Source organism: Thalassophryne amazonica, chromosome 1 (genome assembly GCF_902500255.1).
Source record: "Thalassophryne amazonica chromosome 1, fThaAma1.1, whole genome shotgun sequence".
Taxonomy (NCBI): Eukaryota; Metazoa; Chordata; class Actinopteri; order Batrachoidiformes; family Batrachoididae; genus Thalassophryne; species Thalassophryne amazonica.
The window spans coordinates 21,548,878-21,563,721 of record NC_047103.1 but is presented as its reverse complement, the minus strand read 5'-3'; the positions used below and the strand labels follow the sequence as shown (position 1 = coordinate 21,563,721).

The 14,844-nt window shown below is 39.7% G+C and overlaps 1 protein-coding gene across 1 annotated transcript in view; it reads left to right on the top strand.

Moving 5' to 3' along the window:
• gli3 (GLI family zinc finger 3) overlaps positions 1-14,844 on the top strand; it is a 240,705-nt gene that overhangs the window by 175,909 nt on the left and 49,952 nt on the right. The window contains exons 5-6 of the mRNA XM_034166901.1: positions 636-841; positions 5,589-5,750. Coding sequence (XP_034022792.1) covers positions 636-841; positions 5,589-5,750 — 368 coding nt within the window. The remainder of the gene's footprint in view (positions 1-635; positions 842-5,588; positions 5,751-14,844) is intronic.

Sequence of the window (14,844 nt, the reverse complement as noted above, 5' to 3'; positions counted from 1 at the left end):
TTGGGTTAGAGAGTCAGACAGAATCCGTTTCTGATGCATGCGCAGTGAAGGTAGGGCACACCCATTTTCAGAGGGGACACCGGGCCAAACGTGGCCCACAGGCCGCAGGCAGTCCTGATTCAGGTGTTACGCAGTGGCCGATTTCACAAGCTGCTGTCTGACAAACATCACAAAGATCATCAATTTTATATCTTTTTAAAGTGACACCTTGCCTTCAACAACGCAGGTGTCTGGTGTGAAACGTGTATTATAAAAAATATATGCAAAAATATGGTCAAGGAGGTGGAGGAGGATAATCTTTTGACTTCTGTCATGCCAATCCAAGTCAAAATCTGTTGAACAGATGTCAGGCTCTAAACTAATTTCTGAGTTTAAACCTGCATACTTTATTAACAATTTTAAAATGGTTAAAATTTCATCTAAACCATTAACAAACTGGGAATGAATCTTCAAAATAAACTGACAGGTTGTTAAAAAATATCTGGATTTGTGACTAGTACTCTTATTTGAAACTTTATAAAATAAACAATAAAAAAGAATATCAGTAAAATGACATAATGACAATCAGTCATAGTCGCTGCCAAATTTGCACGTTCACAACACAGATTGATGCTCTCCTTCATTTTTCCCGGCAGGCCTCCTGCGCTGGCGGGCAGTCCAGCTTTCTCCGACATATCCCTGATCCGGATCTCGCCACAGCGGAACCCTTCTGTGGGGGCGGAGTCACCTTTTCACCCGCCGCACCCGTACATCAACCCGTACATGGACTACATCCGCTCGCTGCACAGCAGCCCGTCCATCTCCGTTCTTTCAGCCACACGGGGCCTCAGCCCTGCAGATGGTGAGTAAAGTGCACAACACATGAAGTGTAGTGCACGTGCACGCTCATACACATCTGCATGCAGCCCAAGAAACGGGCAATAAGACCTCAGTTTAAAAATAATCACTAAAGTTGCTCATTGTGGTTAGATTGAATCTCGATTCACTACATTGATTTAATTCCTGTTTGAAATCGGAGGTCAGCAGACAGGCAACCAGATCCATCTCTATTAAGACCCACGGGTGGCTCAGATGTTATCTGAGAGAGGCAACGAATGGATGGGAGTATTTTAAGTGTGGTTGGGGTTGCAGGTTGGAGGGAGGCTAATCTTTTTGATCTGTGAGTAAAGTCAGAGACCTCTGGAGTACACATCACTGAGCGGCGGGTCACATACAGTTACACTCAGCACGCTGACGGTGGGTCGCATTGGTGTTCAGGGTTAGAGGAGGGAGGTGGTCATTACGCTGTCCTAGGGGGAACGTTTGTTCCCTGAGATCTCGACATGGAAGTGGGCTGGGAAATCAATTAAAAGTGGTCAAGACGGGCTGTTCTCCAGAACACGTTCCGGGATAAAAAAGTCATTTCAGTTTGTTCCACTGCTTCTTATCAGTGGAAAAAACAAAAAAACAAAAACAAAAATCCCCACAGTTGTCATTTCATGATAAAAGTCTACCTGTACATCTCCAAAGGATCCATATGAATCATAATTTTATTTATTTGTGACATCACACAGTTTAGCCATTAAAATAACACTGCAGCGAGTGGATATGATTCCACGGTAAACCGCGTGAAATGTCAATTAACTCTGTAGGTGCTTATCAACTTGTCAAGGAGGTTGATCAACTTGCTTCCCTTTATATTATTTCTTCCAATTAAAAGCAGTAAAACGGTAAAACCTGGCAATGACTAGATCTTTAAAAGCAAACATCAGCCTGAAGCTACAGTTTTATGGGGGAGTTGTGTCTGTCACTCTGCAACGTTCACACAACAGAATTATTAGCATGTTTTGTGTTGATGTATTTTTGTAAATGCAGATATGAGAGAAGCACTGATGATCGTTCAGTATATCCTCTTAAGTATAATATACAGTACTTGCTCCAGCCCATTCACCTGCAACATGGCTGCAAAAAACAGCAGCAGCTCCTGTCATCCATGGGCTAGGCAGGTTTTACAACATCACTTCCAATCTTGCCTTAATATACCATAACCTATAAAAATGTAACCACCAGACAGGTAGCTGTATCCAGGTAAGTGTCACTAAAGGATTCCACAGGGATCAAATTTAAAAAATGCTCCAAAACATAAAAACACATTATATGTCTTATCGTAAAGATTAGGAAAAGGTATAGGTTGGACTACCTATGACCAAATGTTATGGAGTTATGGAGCAAAAATGGCTACAAAGGCTAATATCCATTTGTACAGCGGTCAGAAGATAAATTCGCTCCATTTTGGTAAAAAAAAAATCCTATTAAGCTCATCAGATTTTAAAAAGGAATAGTGTACACCATCAGTTATGCTTACTAATCACGTTTTGTGGCAAGACGTCATGTCATACAAATCAGTGTACACTGACGTTTAAACTTTACTTTGGAGACAAAGCATTCAAAACAGTCAAAACTGTAAAAGCGTGTTGAGCTTCTGATTCAGATGGAAAAGCGCCATATCAATACAGTCCATTTACCATTTAAAACTTTAGTTGTTTTTTTTTTATCCTATGAGATCAACCAATAATTTGCATCACCTTTTGCCAAAATTGAAGCAGTTTTATTTTTGGACCCCTGTATAAATTGAAAGCAGTCTTTGTGACCATTTGGATTGCTGTTTTTATTCTATAACTCTATAATCTTCAGTCATAGATAGTACTTTTTAATCCTTATAAGGACATATCTTTCAAGAAATCTCACCAAATAAACCAATAATATAAAGTAGCGTGGGTATCGATATCTCTGGATTTGAGATATAAATTAAGACATCATCTGCATAAAGGCTTATTTTATGCTGAACCCTGTCTATTTGTACGCCCTGTACAGAGGGCTTTTTCTTTCTCTTTCTTCTTCTACTGTTTTTATGGAACAATTTGCCAGTTAATACAGACTGATTGGGGTATTTTTAAATTCTGACCTCTGTGTAATCCTTCATTGACCCTGACCTAGCTTTAGCTACCACTCTGGGAAGGGTATCATACACATTTTTATACACCACAGTAGATTTAGGCTGGATTTTAACTGTTGTTTAGTCAATTTAGGCAGTACAGATTAGATCAAAATTGGTTGTGGTCTCATGGCTGACTAGTAACACGGCGCAATCTTCACATAAAAGAGCAGCCACTTTGCACTGTTTAAAAGCCAAAGTTAAATATCTGTTTCATTGCGTGTTTCATGCAGAAACACATGATGAAATTGTGTTTTTGAGACTTTAGAGTACACTAGATGTGCTAAAAGCAGCCCTTGTGTTCTCCGTTTTCGGCTGTTCGTCAGCACCAGAGACCCACTGTAGGTCTCAGATCCACATCTTCATCACCACGACGTGGCTTCATCTGATCCAGGTTTGTTATTAGTTGCAGTACGTCTACTCGGCGCTTGCTCTCCTGCACTCCAACGTTGCAAACAGGAAGCGTATGCTCAAGCTGAAACTCTCTACCCTCTAATTTTCCGTAACCACAACATAATGTGCACCAGTCCCAGTTCACTTTAAATCAAAATAGTTTCTCCAACCTACCACACGATCTCCTTTCAGTTCATAACACTGCGAGAAGTGTGAATGAGGCACCTAATTACTCCTTTAATCAATCCCATGATTAATTAAACCATCAGTTTTTATGTTGTTAGTGTATCGCCGTGCTTACAGGGAGGCTCCTTCCTCAATATGCAAAAGATTTTTTTTAACCAAAAACTTCATTTGAATAGAAAGATTTTTCAAATTTATTAATTTATATAGCGCCAATTCACGACAAAATCGTCTCAAGGCGCTTCACAACATAAAAACAGTTAAAAATTTAAAACACAATAAAAACAACCATAAGAAAAAAACAGCAGTAAAAAAGTACAAGATTAAAAACACATCATAACACTAATGATAAAACAGGGAAAATAAATGAGTCTTTAAACGTGATTTAAAGGTCTCCACAGTGTCCGACTGCCGAATGTGTGCCGGCAGATCGTTCCACAGAGCTGGGGCACGATAGGAGAAAGCTCTGTGACCGGCAGACTTCTTATTCACCCTGGGAACACACAGAATTCCTGCACCCTGAGAATGCAGGGCCCGAGCTGGTACATAGGGGCTTATCAAGTCAGCCAGATAGGGAGGTGCAAGTCCATGAACAATTTTATAAACTAAAATCAATACTTTAAAATCCGATCTTGCAGAAACAGGAAGCCAGTGCAGGGATGCCAAGATTGGCGTAATGTGGTCAAACTTTCTGCTCCGTGTCAAAAGTCTGGCAGCAGCATTCTGAACCAATTGAATCTAATGGAGATTTCAAGTGGGTGGGATTTAGTGCCACCCTCTCGCTGCCGCAGATTTGCTTTCACGGCTCCCTTTGCTCCTCCCTTGCAGTATTTTGCTATGAGGTGGGGTTCAGAACCAGACTCGCTCCTGATCCTATTGTTGTACTCAAGGAGCACCCGGTGGCTTGCCGAGTCCTCGGGGCGCAGCTCCGCTTCTCCACGTCGAGCTTCACACCGACAGCCTTACCCCCAACTCCTCATTCTGCCCCCAGGATCGGGCTCACATGCCAGAATTTGTGATTTAGAAATTCTGCAAAGCCCTTTTCTGTGCACGCACTCTGAATGGGCCACATTATGTTTGCATGCAAAAGCAAAGCTGAGGCGGAACCACGGAGACAATTAAGGAACTCCCCCTTCCATTGGAGAAATAATACCCAGACCGAATTAATTTAGAAATTTTTCTTACATCTATTGAACCAATCACGGGTGCATATTGCAGGCATACAGACCGGCTTTAGGAGGAAATCTCTTTATTAAAGAGCTCCAGCAATTTTTGGCTCTGAACTGATTCCACATTTATATCCAAAGCCACACTGTTAGTCTTCTTCTTCTCCCTTTCTTACAATATTTACGTATGGAAGCCCACCACCAGATGTTTATATTTCTAGGCTACGGTTCAACGACTTGCAGCACTCTGTAAGTACGAGAATGACTTGCTAAAGAAGAATAAAGTGGGGGCCAAATCATTTGCTGCATCTTTATGCATGCGGCTCTATCTGTGCAGATTTAGGCCTTTTGTTTTCCCCTCACAGTTTAAGGGAGCAGAGTGAAGGCGCAGGTCGCGTATCTGCAGACTGCAGCCGTGATGCACGTCAGACACAGGCGCCGTCTCTGGCAAAAGATGCCCGCGTTCTCCTTCTGCACACGTGCACGCGTGCACGCTCTCCGAGCGATCGAGGAACCGAGAAGAAAAGACTTTCTAAGGATTGTGTTGTTTATGGCGCGCTGGGCGCAGACGCATTAATCAAAACCTAATGCACACTCACTGTAATCTCTGAGCAAGCATCCGGTAATCCCCAGCGAGACTCTCCATTTCAGGTGACGCTCCCCATGCAGCTGTTTTGCTCAGCTTGATGTTGTTGCTAATGTGCTCATTACTGTTCTGCTGAGCTGATTATCAGCTCAGGTAAATGAATGCAGCTTAAAGCGCATCGCAGGTGCTTTCCCCCCTCTTTTTTCCTTTATCTGCTCCTAACTGTACCTCTTTTCCGTCTCTGTTCATCCCGCCTTTGTTGACCTGACCTTTTGTCCCGGCTCAGCTCCTCACACAGGTCTGACCACAGCAGAGTACTACCACCAGATGGCCCTGCTGGCGGGCCACCGCAGCCCGTACACCACCGACCTGATCCCGTCTGCAGTGTCCACGGCTGGAGCAGCCGGTGCCAGTGCGCTCCACATGGAATACCTGCAGGCCATGGAGAGTAAGTCTGCATGAGTTATGATTGAGACAACAGTTTATGGAAGCACATATGAGCCAGATTTTAAGCCTACAGGGTGCAGCTTTGCTACAGAACCACACTGAACTTTTGGTTCCAAATAACGAGTGAACACAGTACTGCAGTTCTGTGTCATTTCAACCTTATAAAGCAGTTATTTGCAACATTGGCCAGGGTGATAATTATTTTTTTTATTATTATTATTGAGAGAGATGCAGCAATAGAACCTGGCTCAGATATTTTTCTATATAGATTTTTTTTTAAATAAACAAAATAAAATAAACCAGTACACCCTCGTGATGCTTTGCCTCTGATTACAATCTTCCATGATTTTTTTTAAGTACTGGCCCTGTTGAGAACAGATCAGAATAAAGGAGTGGAGGTAGAATTTTTAATTTTTTCATGCAGTTGGTGAAATCCTTTGGACTAACTTGGAATAGAGATGTTCAGTTTGTGCGTGTATCTGCAAAAAAAACAAAAAACAAAAAGTCATGATATGATACAAGACTTTTTAAACATTGGTATTTGGGATTTTTTTGGATCTTGATAAAGATATGCACACCTTAACTCAGAGCACATCTGATTCTTTAATTTGCCTAATCTAGTTAATATAGTGCTTAATCTTAATCTATTGCTTTAATTTGTCCCATTATTATTATTATTATTATTATTATTATTATTATCATCATCATCATCATTTTGCTTAAGTAACATGCATATCTCTTCATTCACACATTCATTCAATTTCTGACACGTATCCGGGTCCCGGTCACAGTGGCAGCAGACCAAGCAGCTCATCCCGCACTTCCCTATCCATGGTCAAGTCCTCCATCTTGTCATTTATGTCAAATTCTTTAGACTATGCATTTTCAGATGTCATAGTCAAGCTGAAGCAGGAACCGAAAGCAAACCTTCTTTCTAGTTCTTCACTCGTACTCACAAGTTGGAACTCAGAATGCCTTGTGGCACATGGTAATCCTCGGGTGTCGTTGTGTACTGTAACAAAACCAGGTGAGCAGCTCCGAGCACCCCCTCCCGTATGGACGTTTCTGGTCTCACACACAAGGTGGCACCAGGTTAGGATCTTCTGCTGCTGAACATTTGTGGAACACCTTTTACACGGTAAAATATTTCACAACTATCACAGGTTGTTGTCATTCTGAAGTACAGGTTGGTTAGCTTTAGCTTTACTTTCATCTACTAGTGGATCAGTTTTCATGTTTTATAATTCCCTGATCCAACTGCAGACCAGAAAGGAGAATTTTACATCAAGGGCCCTTGCCACAAATTTTGGTTCCACCTGGTACAGTAGAACCACCATAGTGTAATGTGACACGTCATAGGGATCTGGATTATAGGTTGACACTACCATTATCTTTAAAAACAACAACAAAAAAGGGAAAAATTTAAAATCTTTGATCAACTACTAAACTTAATTCCTGCAACCAAAGCTTTGCTCGCATTCTAGCCTGTGTCAATTCACATAACTATTAGTAGTGGCAGTATTCTGTCATCCGAAGTACATGTAACAGTGAAATTACTGGATATTCATACAACAATTGAACACAAACTAATATTTAACAAATGCTTCGATACACGTTTTCACGTGCAGATGTCCAGGATTGCACATTAGCACGTTATAAATGCGTAGCTTTACCTGCTCGTTTTAGTGTGGGTGGTCCCAGTGGGAAATCAACTCTTCACGGTCCTGTTCCACTGACGTCTGTACTAAATATAAATCAAGCTGTAAACCAACCGACCTGCAACTTTGACATGATTTAAATGAGCTTTTGTCTCGTTGTGTTGGGCTCAGGTCTGTGTGAGGAGGACTTATGCTAATGAGTTATTTTAAAAGTGTAAATCGGAAATTAAAGGCACACGGAATCTTAGCGAGGTCGGACAGCGTCACCTCCTTGCCTTTGATGAGGATGTATTTAGTCAGACAGACGCTGGCTTTCATGGAAATCCGGGTTGAAGTTCCAATGATTCCTCAGAACAAACTAATTAAAACTAGCCAAACTAGTGCGGGTATCATAAAATTAATTGCTATTAAGTGGGAAATGGAATGTCCCACCATTCATCACTGGTGAAATCCTTTCTTCTTTGTCACTTTTTAAGATTAATGGACTGAAACAAAACAATTAAGGACAAATTCAAGTGGAGATGCGTTCTTCTCATTTAAGAATCGCCTGTGATCATTGCTGGTAATAACTCTGCACATTTCACCAATGTGTGTTCCACACCTCAAAAACACTTTAAAGCTTTGTTGGATAAAAAAAAAAGACCAAGTGGAGTCCATCAGGACGTGTTCCCTGATAACTGTGTTATAGCAGCTATTTTAGTTGACGTCACATCAATATAATTACCTTCACAGAGAGCTGAGCTAATGAAACAATGAGCCTGTCCTGCCTATTTGGCTGTAATGAGCTATTGTCTACCTCCTTATGGCCTAATTAGTGCAATAACTCACATGGATCACCACACTAATTTCTATAGTTGTGTGTCTTTATTAGCCGATACAGATTTTTCTTTTTTCTAACCATATTATTATTATTATTTTTTTATTAACAGGTGCACGTTTTGCCCTGTTTAATTATACTGAACACTATATCTAGCTAACCTGGTGAATCATGTTTATTGATTACCCTTCCTGAACTGTTATTCACCTCATTAGTACGCTGATTGTTCATCTCATCCCATCACATGAGCAATATGGCTGATCACCTGTGAGCCCACATGCGTTTCTTGTGGAATTTTCATCGGATTTTCATCCGTGCAGTTGGCATTAGGTTCTCTGCCATTCTATTTCTTTCCTATTGAGGCTTTTCAGGTTTCAAATCCCGCAAAACTTCAGAGAGGTCGCTGCGCTGCGAGATCTCAGTAACATTGAGAACTGCATTGATACACTCTGATCACGCTTCACTTTAACCGCTGCACACGGACAACACAATTAACACTGCAACATAAAACTATTTTTATATTGTGCCTAAAACTCTCGTGAATATATTCTCTGGGTTTATAGACGTTGTTACTGCATTTTTTTTATGTAAACATGCGAGAATCACAGGCTGTTATTTTCAGTGGGAGCTGCTGTGAGCTACGCTCGCTTCCTGATCATGTCGTTCTGGGGGAAAGTGAAGTTTGCTCTTTAACGTCTTGATTATTGTTCTTTACAACACTGTTTGTCCTCTTTGTTCCAGAGTAATATGTATAATATGTCTGAAATTCGGTTTGCATTTATTAAATTCCACGCAGATTAAACGTAGCAGACACGGATTTTTTGTTATAATTGTTTTAGCAAGTTTTCAGGGTATGCAGCAGTCTCTTATTAACGTGACGAAAAGCATAAAAAAAATTACATTTTTGTAGTATAATATTCATTTACAATTGTCACTGTGTGGATTCTCTATGTTGTTTTGACTGCAGCGACTCTCTGGCACGCAAGGGATTATGGGATACGTAAAAACCCCAAATAGGCAGTGTCGAATGACAAGCAAGAAGAGATCAGGCAGGGCATTGAATAAAAAAGAAAAAAATTCTTATCGTAGCTAGTTATTGGAGTAAAAATGAAAAAAAAAAAAATCTTCCCTCACAGATTTGCAAAACAGAGCAGTATAATGTAGCACTCTTTATAAGACAGTACTGGATAGTACAAAAGCACTTTTTTTCACATAATTGTTATTATTGGGTCACAGGTGGTTTACCTAGCTTGCAGTTGTGGCCTGTGCACTACTATGTGATCCATGCTAGCTTACTAGCTTATGATTGTGGCTATCACAATCAAGGTGGCGACAAGCATGGTGAAACCATTGTAAATACAACTCTCCCCACCCACATTAAAGACTCACGATTATCTTAAAATAAACACCTAAATACATATTTTGGTTGAACTCGCCGCCATCCGGTTGTTAAGTGTGACGTAACGCATCATGTGATTTTCAACTTCCGGCTCCAAACAAAAAAGGCGCGCTGTCATTAACATTGAGGACTGCACTGAGACGCTCTGATCAGGCTGCACTTACACCGTTGCACACGGACAACAGCATTAACATCGCAACATAAAACTCTGTATATTGTGCCTAAAACTCTCCTGGATATATTAACTGGGTTTTTAGACATTGTTACTGCGTTTGTTTTATGTAAAAATGTCAGACGCTCAGGTTGTTTCTCCATTATTTTCAATGGGAGTTGCTGTGAGCTGCGATCGCTTCCTGTTCATGTCGTTCGGGGAGAAAGTGAAGTTTGCACTTTAACGTCCTGTTTATTGTAATAAATAATTTTTTATTAACAAACAGATATGTATATTTTACCTGTGCATAATAAAATAGGTAAAGTAAAAGAAAAAAAAGTTTTCTTAAGTGTTCTGACCATAGAACCAGACGAATGCAGTTAACAGAGGTGGAGGCGGAGAAGGGAGGGACGGAGGTTTGCGCACAATGTAAACACAAACTAAACTTAAACTGTAAATCCTTAAAAGGATCAAACAGACATAACTTCAACTGTAAACTTGGAGGTCTTTGGACCCGGAAACAGATTTATCACGTGATGCGTTACGTCAGCGCTTAACAACCGGATAATGACGCAATGTTGCATACAAGTTGTCGCAAACGCTTGTTTACACTGACAACGAAATCTCGGCCTCCCCAGCGAGAACGTGATTACGATTAAGATGTCTATGAACCTCAACTGTCGGTCAAAACTAATAATGAATGTATTTAATGATCATGGGCATACAACCCCAATAAGCTGTCCAGGCTGGCCTTTAGTGTGTTATTATTACTCCGTTAGGTTAATGTAGTTGAAGCATGGAAATGCTTTAAAACGTACCATTTGACAAAACTATCTAGCTGGTTAGCAGCACAGTTTAAAGCACAGATGTCTGCTAACACAGTGAATTACCAAACATTACCTTGATATCTAACCTCATCGATTAAGAAGTAGACCATTAAGACTGCTTCTTGTTTTGATTTCAGCCTGTTGCTTCAAATCATTCTGGCTGGCAAAAGTCACAGTATTCATCTTGTCATGCCCCCGAAAATGCATGGTTGCACGTCACTTTAACATAAGCCGTTAGCTACTCACCTCAGTAGCAGAATGTTATGAAGTAAGACACTAATATGAAAAGTAAACATAAATTATACCATTTCCAACAGTGCTGTGTTTTTTGCTGTTTGCATAACTCAAATTTAAAGAGTCCACTGAGCAGACTTGTTCTGTGGTTAAATGCTTGCTTGAACTAAGAGTTTAGCGCTGGTGGATATGGCTACTTGGGTGCTAATAGCATCTGCCTTTTCTAAAACACTGCATGCCAAAGTGAAATCTATTCTAAAAACAGATAAATGTAATTTTTGTTTAAAACTATGATGTATAGTACAAATCCCGTCACACTACAAAAAATTAGCTTTAACGTTCAAAAAATAGTTTTCAGGATCCTGTGAAATTTTAAGTTGGCTGAATTTGAGATGACAATTTCAGGCTATGCGAACAATGATTTATCAAACATGGTGTCATTTTTATGTTTTAATAATTGGCTAATGACCGTACTAGCTACATTAGCATGTAGCCGTAATCAATGCTGAAAGAACTGAAGGAATATTATTGAAAATTACTTAAATTACATTTATTTTGTCAACAAATTCCACAAAGTGTAATTAAAAGTAAAAGCAGTAAGTTCATACAAGTAAATGAACTCAACAAAGATAGGTTTAACTTTAAGCATTTGAAGAAAACTATAAACAAAATGTTAATATAACACACAACCCAACCTTTTCAGTTTTTGAGTGTGTTTTTCCATTCCAAATATGAGCCAACACTTATGAACCGCTCTTACAAAAACTTACATCAGTTTTAAAAATCTAATGAAAGTCAGTTAAATGGTATGTCAGAGTCATAATTATTTCTAGTTATATGGGATCAGAATAATTTAAGAAATCTGTATTAAAACATCCACAAAAGTAGTGAAGTGTCATCTTTTTTTAAGGATTGTTGCCACTTTAATTCTTCCTTTTCGTCTCCTAAATCAAGTTTTCTGTTGGATTAAAAAACAAAAACAAAACAAAAACAGTATTGTATTCTTGCTGCAGCCGTCCCCAGAGTGCTCCTCTCAGGTGGCCCCCCGAAATGTGTCGGCAAGGGTTCAACAACAGTTTTGGAGCCATCTTTTATTTCCAGTGCCATCAGTCTGGCCTCTCTGAACCCTCTGTGGCCGCGAAAATTAATGATGGGCCGTGTAACCAGCCGTCCCGTCCATAAATCAAGAGGAAATTAGAGGGACAGTCCTGCTACAAGCCAAGACGCTCCTCTCTCTCTCACCGGTTGGTAGATTTATCATTTGAGCCGTGCATTAATAAACACCACTCCCACGGGGCTTTGCAGTGGTGGGATTCCTGCTCCCCCCCACTCCCCCTTCCTAATTCACTACAAGTGGAGGCTGTCCCTCACGCTCACGTGGAGTCGGCTTGTTACCCTCGCCCCGGACCCTGGAGGGGTATTGTGATCCGTTCTGTCACTGTCTCTGCCAATATGGAGCTCCGACTGAGATGAAAGTTTTACGGATGGATCAGCCATATTTTAAAAACATTTTTTGCCAGTGAGATGTTGGTGCATTACTAACATTTTGGTTTAACTCACGAATGGAAGATTCGCCTGGACAGAAATGTGTTACGCGTTTCCATAGGAGTCATATTAATTGAGCTAATGCAACATCACAAATCGGCAACATTTAAGCATCTATAAAGACGAAGAGGCGAGGGCTTGAAATATCAGCCCATTTGTTTAGACAGTATAAAACTACAAATTAAAAAAGGAAAGAGGCAGAGACACAAAAAAGTGTTAAAAAAATCTAAAGTAGAGCCCGACCGATGTAGCGTTTGGCCGATAATCTCAGTTGATATGGGTCTTTCATGAACATTTCGTTGTCGCTGTTATTTTTGCAGATATGAAAACTTATTTTACCAAATAAGCAATGCAAAAAAATAGTGTCATCATGTAGTTTGTCTAGCACAGGGCACTCAGATGGCATGGCTTACAATGCTGGCTGTGACCCCCATCACCCCTTGGTCACATTAGCTACAAGAGACAGAGGCAAAGTGATCAGCTGTAATTTATTTTCAATCAGAGTGGGCGTTGTACAGCAACAGGAGACATGTGTTTGCTATACCACCAGCTCGGCAAGGCCAAAATAGATGAAAAGTCTATTTTATGTATTTTCTAAGTGATGTGACACAGCGACCGCCAATTAGAGTGAAGGCAACGTGACGGTGGCGTGACATACATTGGTATGTGGAATGCGCTTTTCGAGAGTAGTATTTATGTATAAATCTAATATGTTTAGCATTTTGTCTTGTTTTGTAAAAATACCAGCGAAATAAACACTTTTCTATATCGGAAAATATATCTGTATCACAAATTTGTTTACTCTCTATTCTCAATATCAGCCCCCCCCAAACAATCCATATCGGTTCAAAAGTAGTTACACTTAATAACTGAGCCCTTGAACCACAATAACCCCAACCCATCTGACATCCATTTAAGCATGGACAGTTTTTATTTTTTTATTTTATGAGATTTCTGCTTTATGAGTCAGTAAGTCACAGGCAGTTTTCAAAACCACATAAAGTGAATTTCATGAAACTTGGTATTGAACATGAGTCACTGACTAATCCAGTAAACTTTGTTGTGGACCAAGATTTTTTTCTTCCCTTCAACATTGAAGGATACAGCCCCCTGCATTAGCCCTTGATTTAGAGAAGAAAGGAGAAAAAAGAAAGAAAGAAAATTGGATTCAGATTTATTAAATGAGTGTTAAATTTGATTTTTCACAAGCTTGACAAAATGTTTTTCTTTAAATGTAGTTATCACAAAGTACCTTTATTTCTGTGGTATATCTGAAAATTACAGCTAATAAAAGGTTTATTTTTGGGCTAATCCATGGCAAATCTTGTGAATGTTCTCCGTCAGATTTTGCAGAGGACATGAAGGAGGAAGCACAAGGTTAAAAGTTCATGCTGCATTCAATGGAAACTGGGAAATCAGAATTACACAGCTACAGTTCCAAAAAAACAAAAACATTTTAAGCAAACAATGAAAAAAATGTTGGTCTTCCCATTGAGTGATTTTGGCAACCCCTGCAAAATTGTAACTGCAACTAACAACAGACATAGCCGATCTGTGTGAGTGTTATTTTACCTGTCCAGCAATGTGAAATAACTCCAGATATTATCTGTAGCTTTTCCCAAAGAGATCTCTGGTGGCCAGTGTGGACTAGCTGCGTCCGTTACTGAATTTCTTTCTTTTTTACATAATTTCTTGGCACTTTCAGTCACAATTAAAGGTCTGCTGCCTTTCTTCAGCTCCGTGAAGCTAACAGTAGCAGACATAACCAAGCAGGTGCCCTTTGATTCTTGAACAGCATGCTGGGAAATTGAGTTTTCAAGCACATGACCAAAGTAAAATTGTGAATAGTTTATATTTATATAAAAAATGTATGACTTAAATCATAGAAACTTCAAAGCCCATACAGCTTTAATTGATTTATTTATTTGGCAGGTGTGATACATACAAAACCAATGTGGAAAATGCATTACATGTCAACTGTAGAGTTTAAGCTAATTTTCTCTCCTATCTGCAGTTAAACTTTGAAACACAATTTAAAAAAATCTACTCAAATCATAAAAAATACAATTTAAAAGACAAAAGTTTAATTTATATAGGAAATATATTGGTATGATAGCGTGAACATGTGAGTCATGTGCATGACATCTGTGGTGCAACAATCTTGGTTGTTGTTTGAGATATAGATTTCAACTTTTTAAGCACTGAGTTGATCTCTGCTGATAAAGAGCACTATAAGCGTGCTGCTCTTACTGACAGAGACGATTGATCAAAGGCTGCTTTGCACATTAGGACTTTACAGTTTTGGCTGAACATGGATGAAGGGACTTTTGCACTTTACAGAATGAATGCTTTCTACGAAGATGCCACAAATGCACATTTACGTAATTAGACCATTTTTTTTCCAAAACCCAATTTTAAAATTTTGAACCTGCACCAAAATCTAATGGCTGTTAGTTCTTGCCCC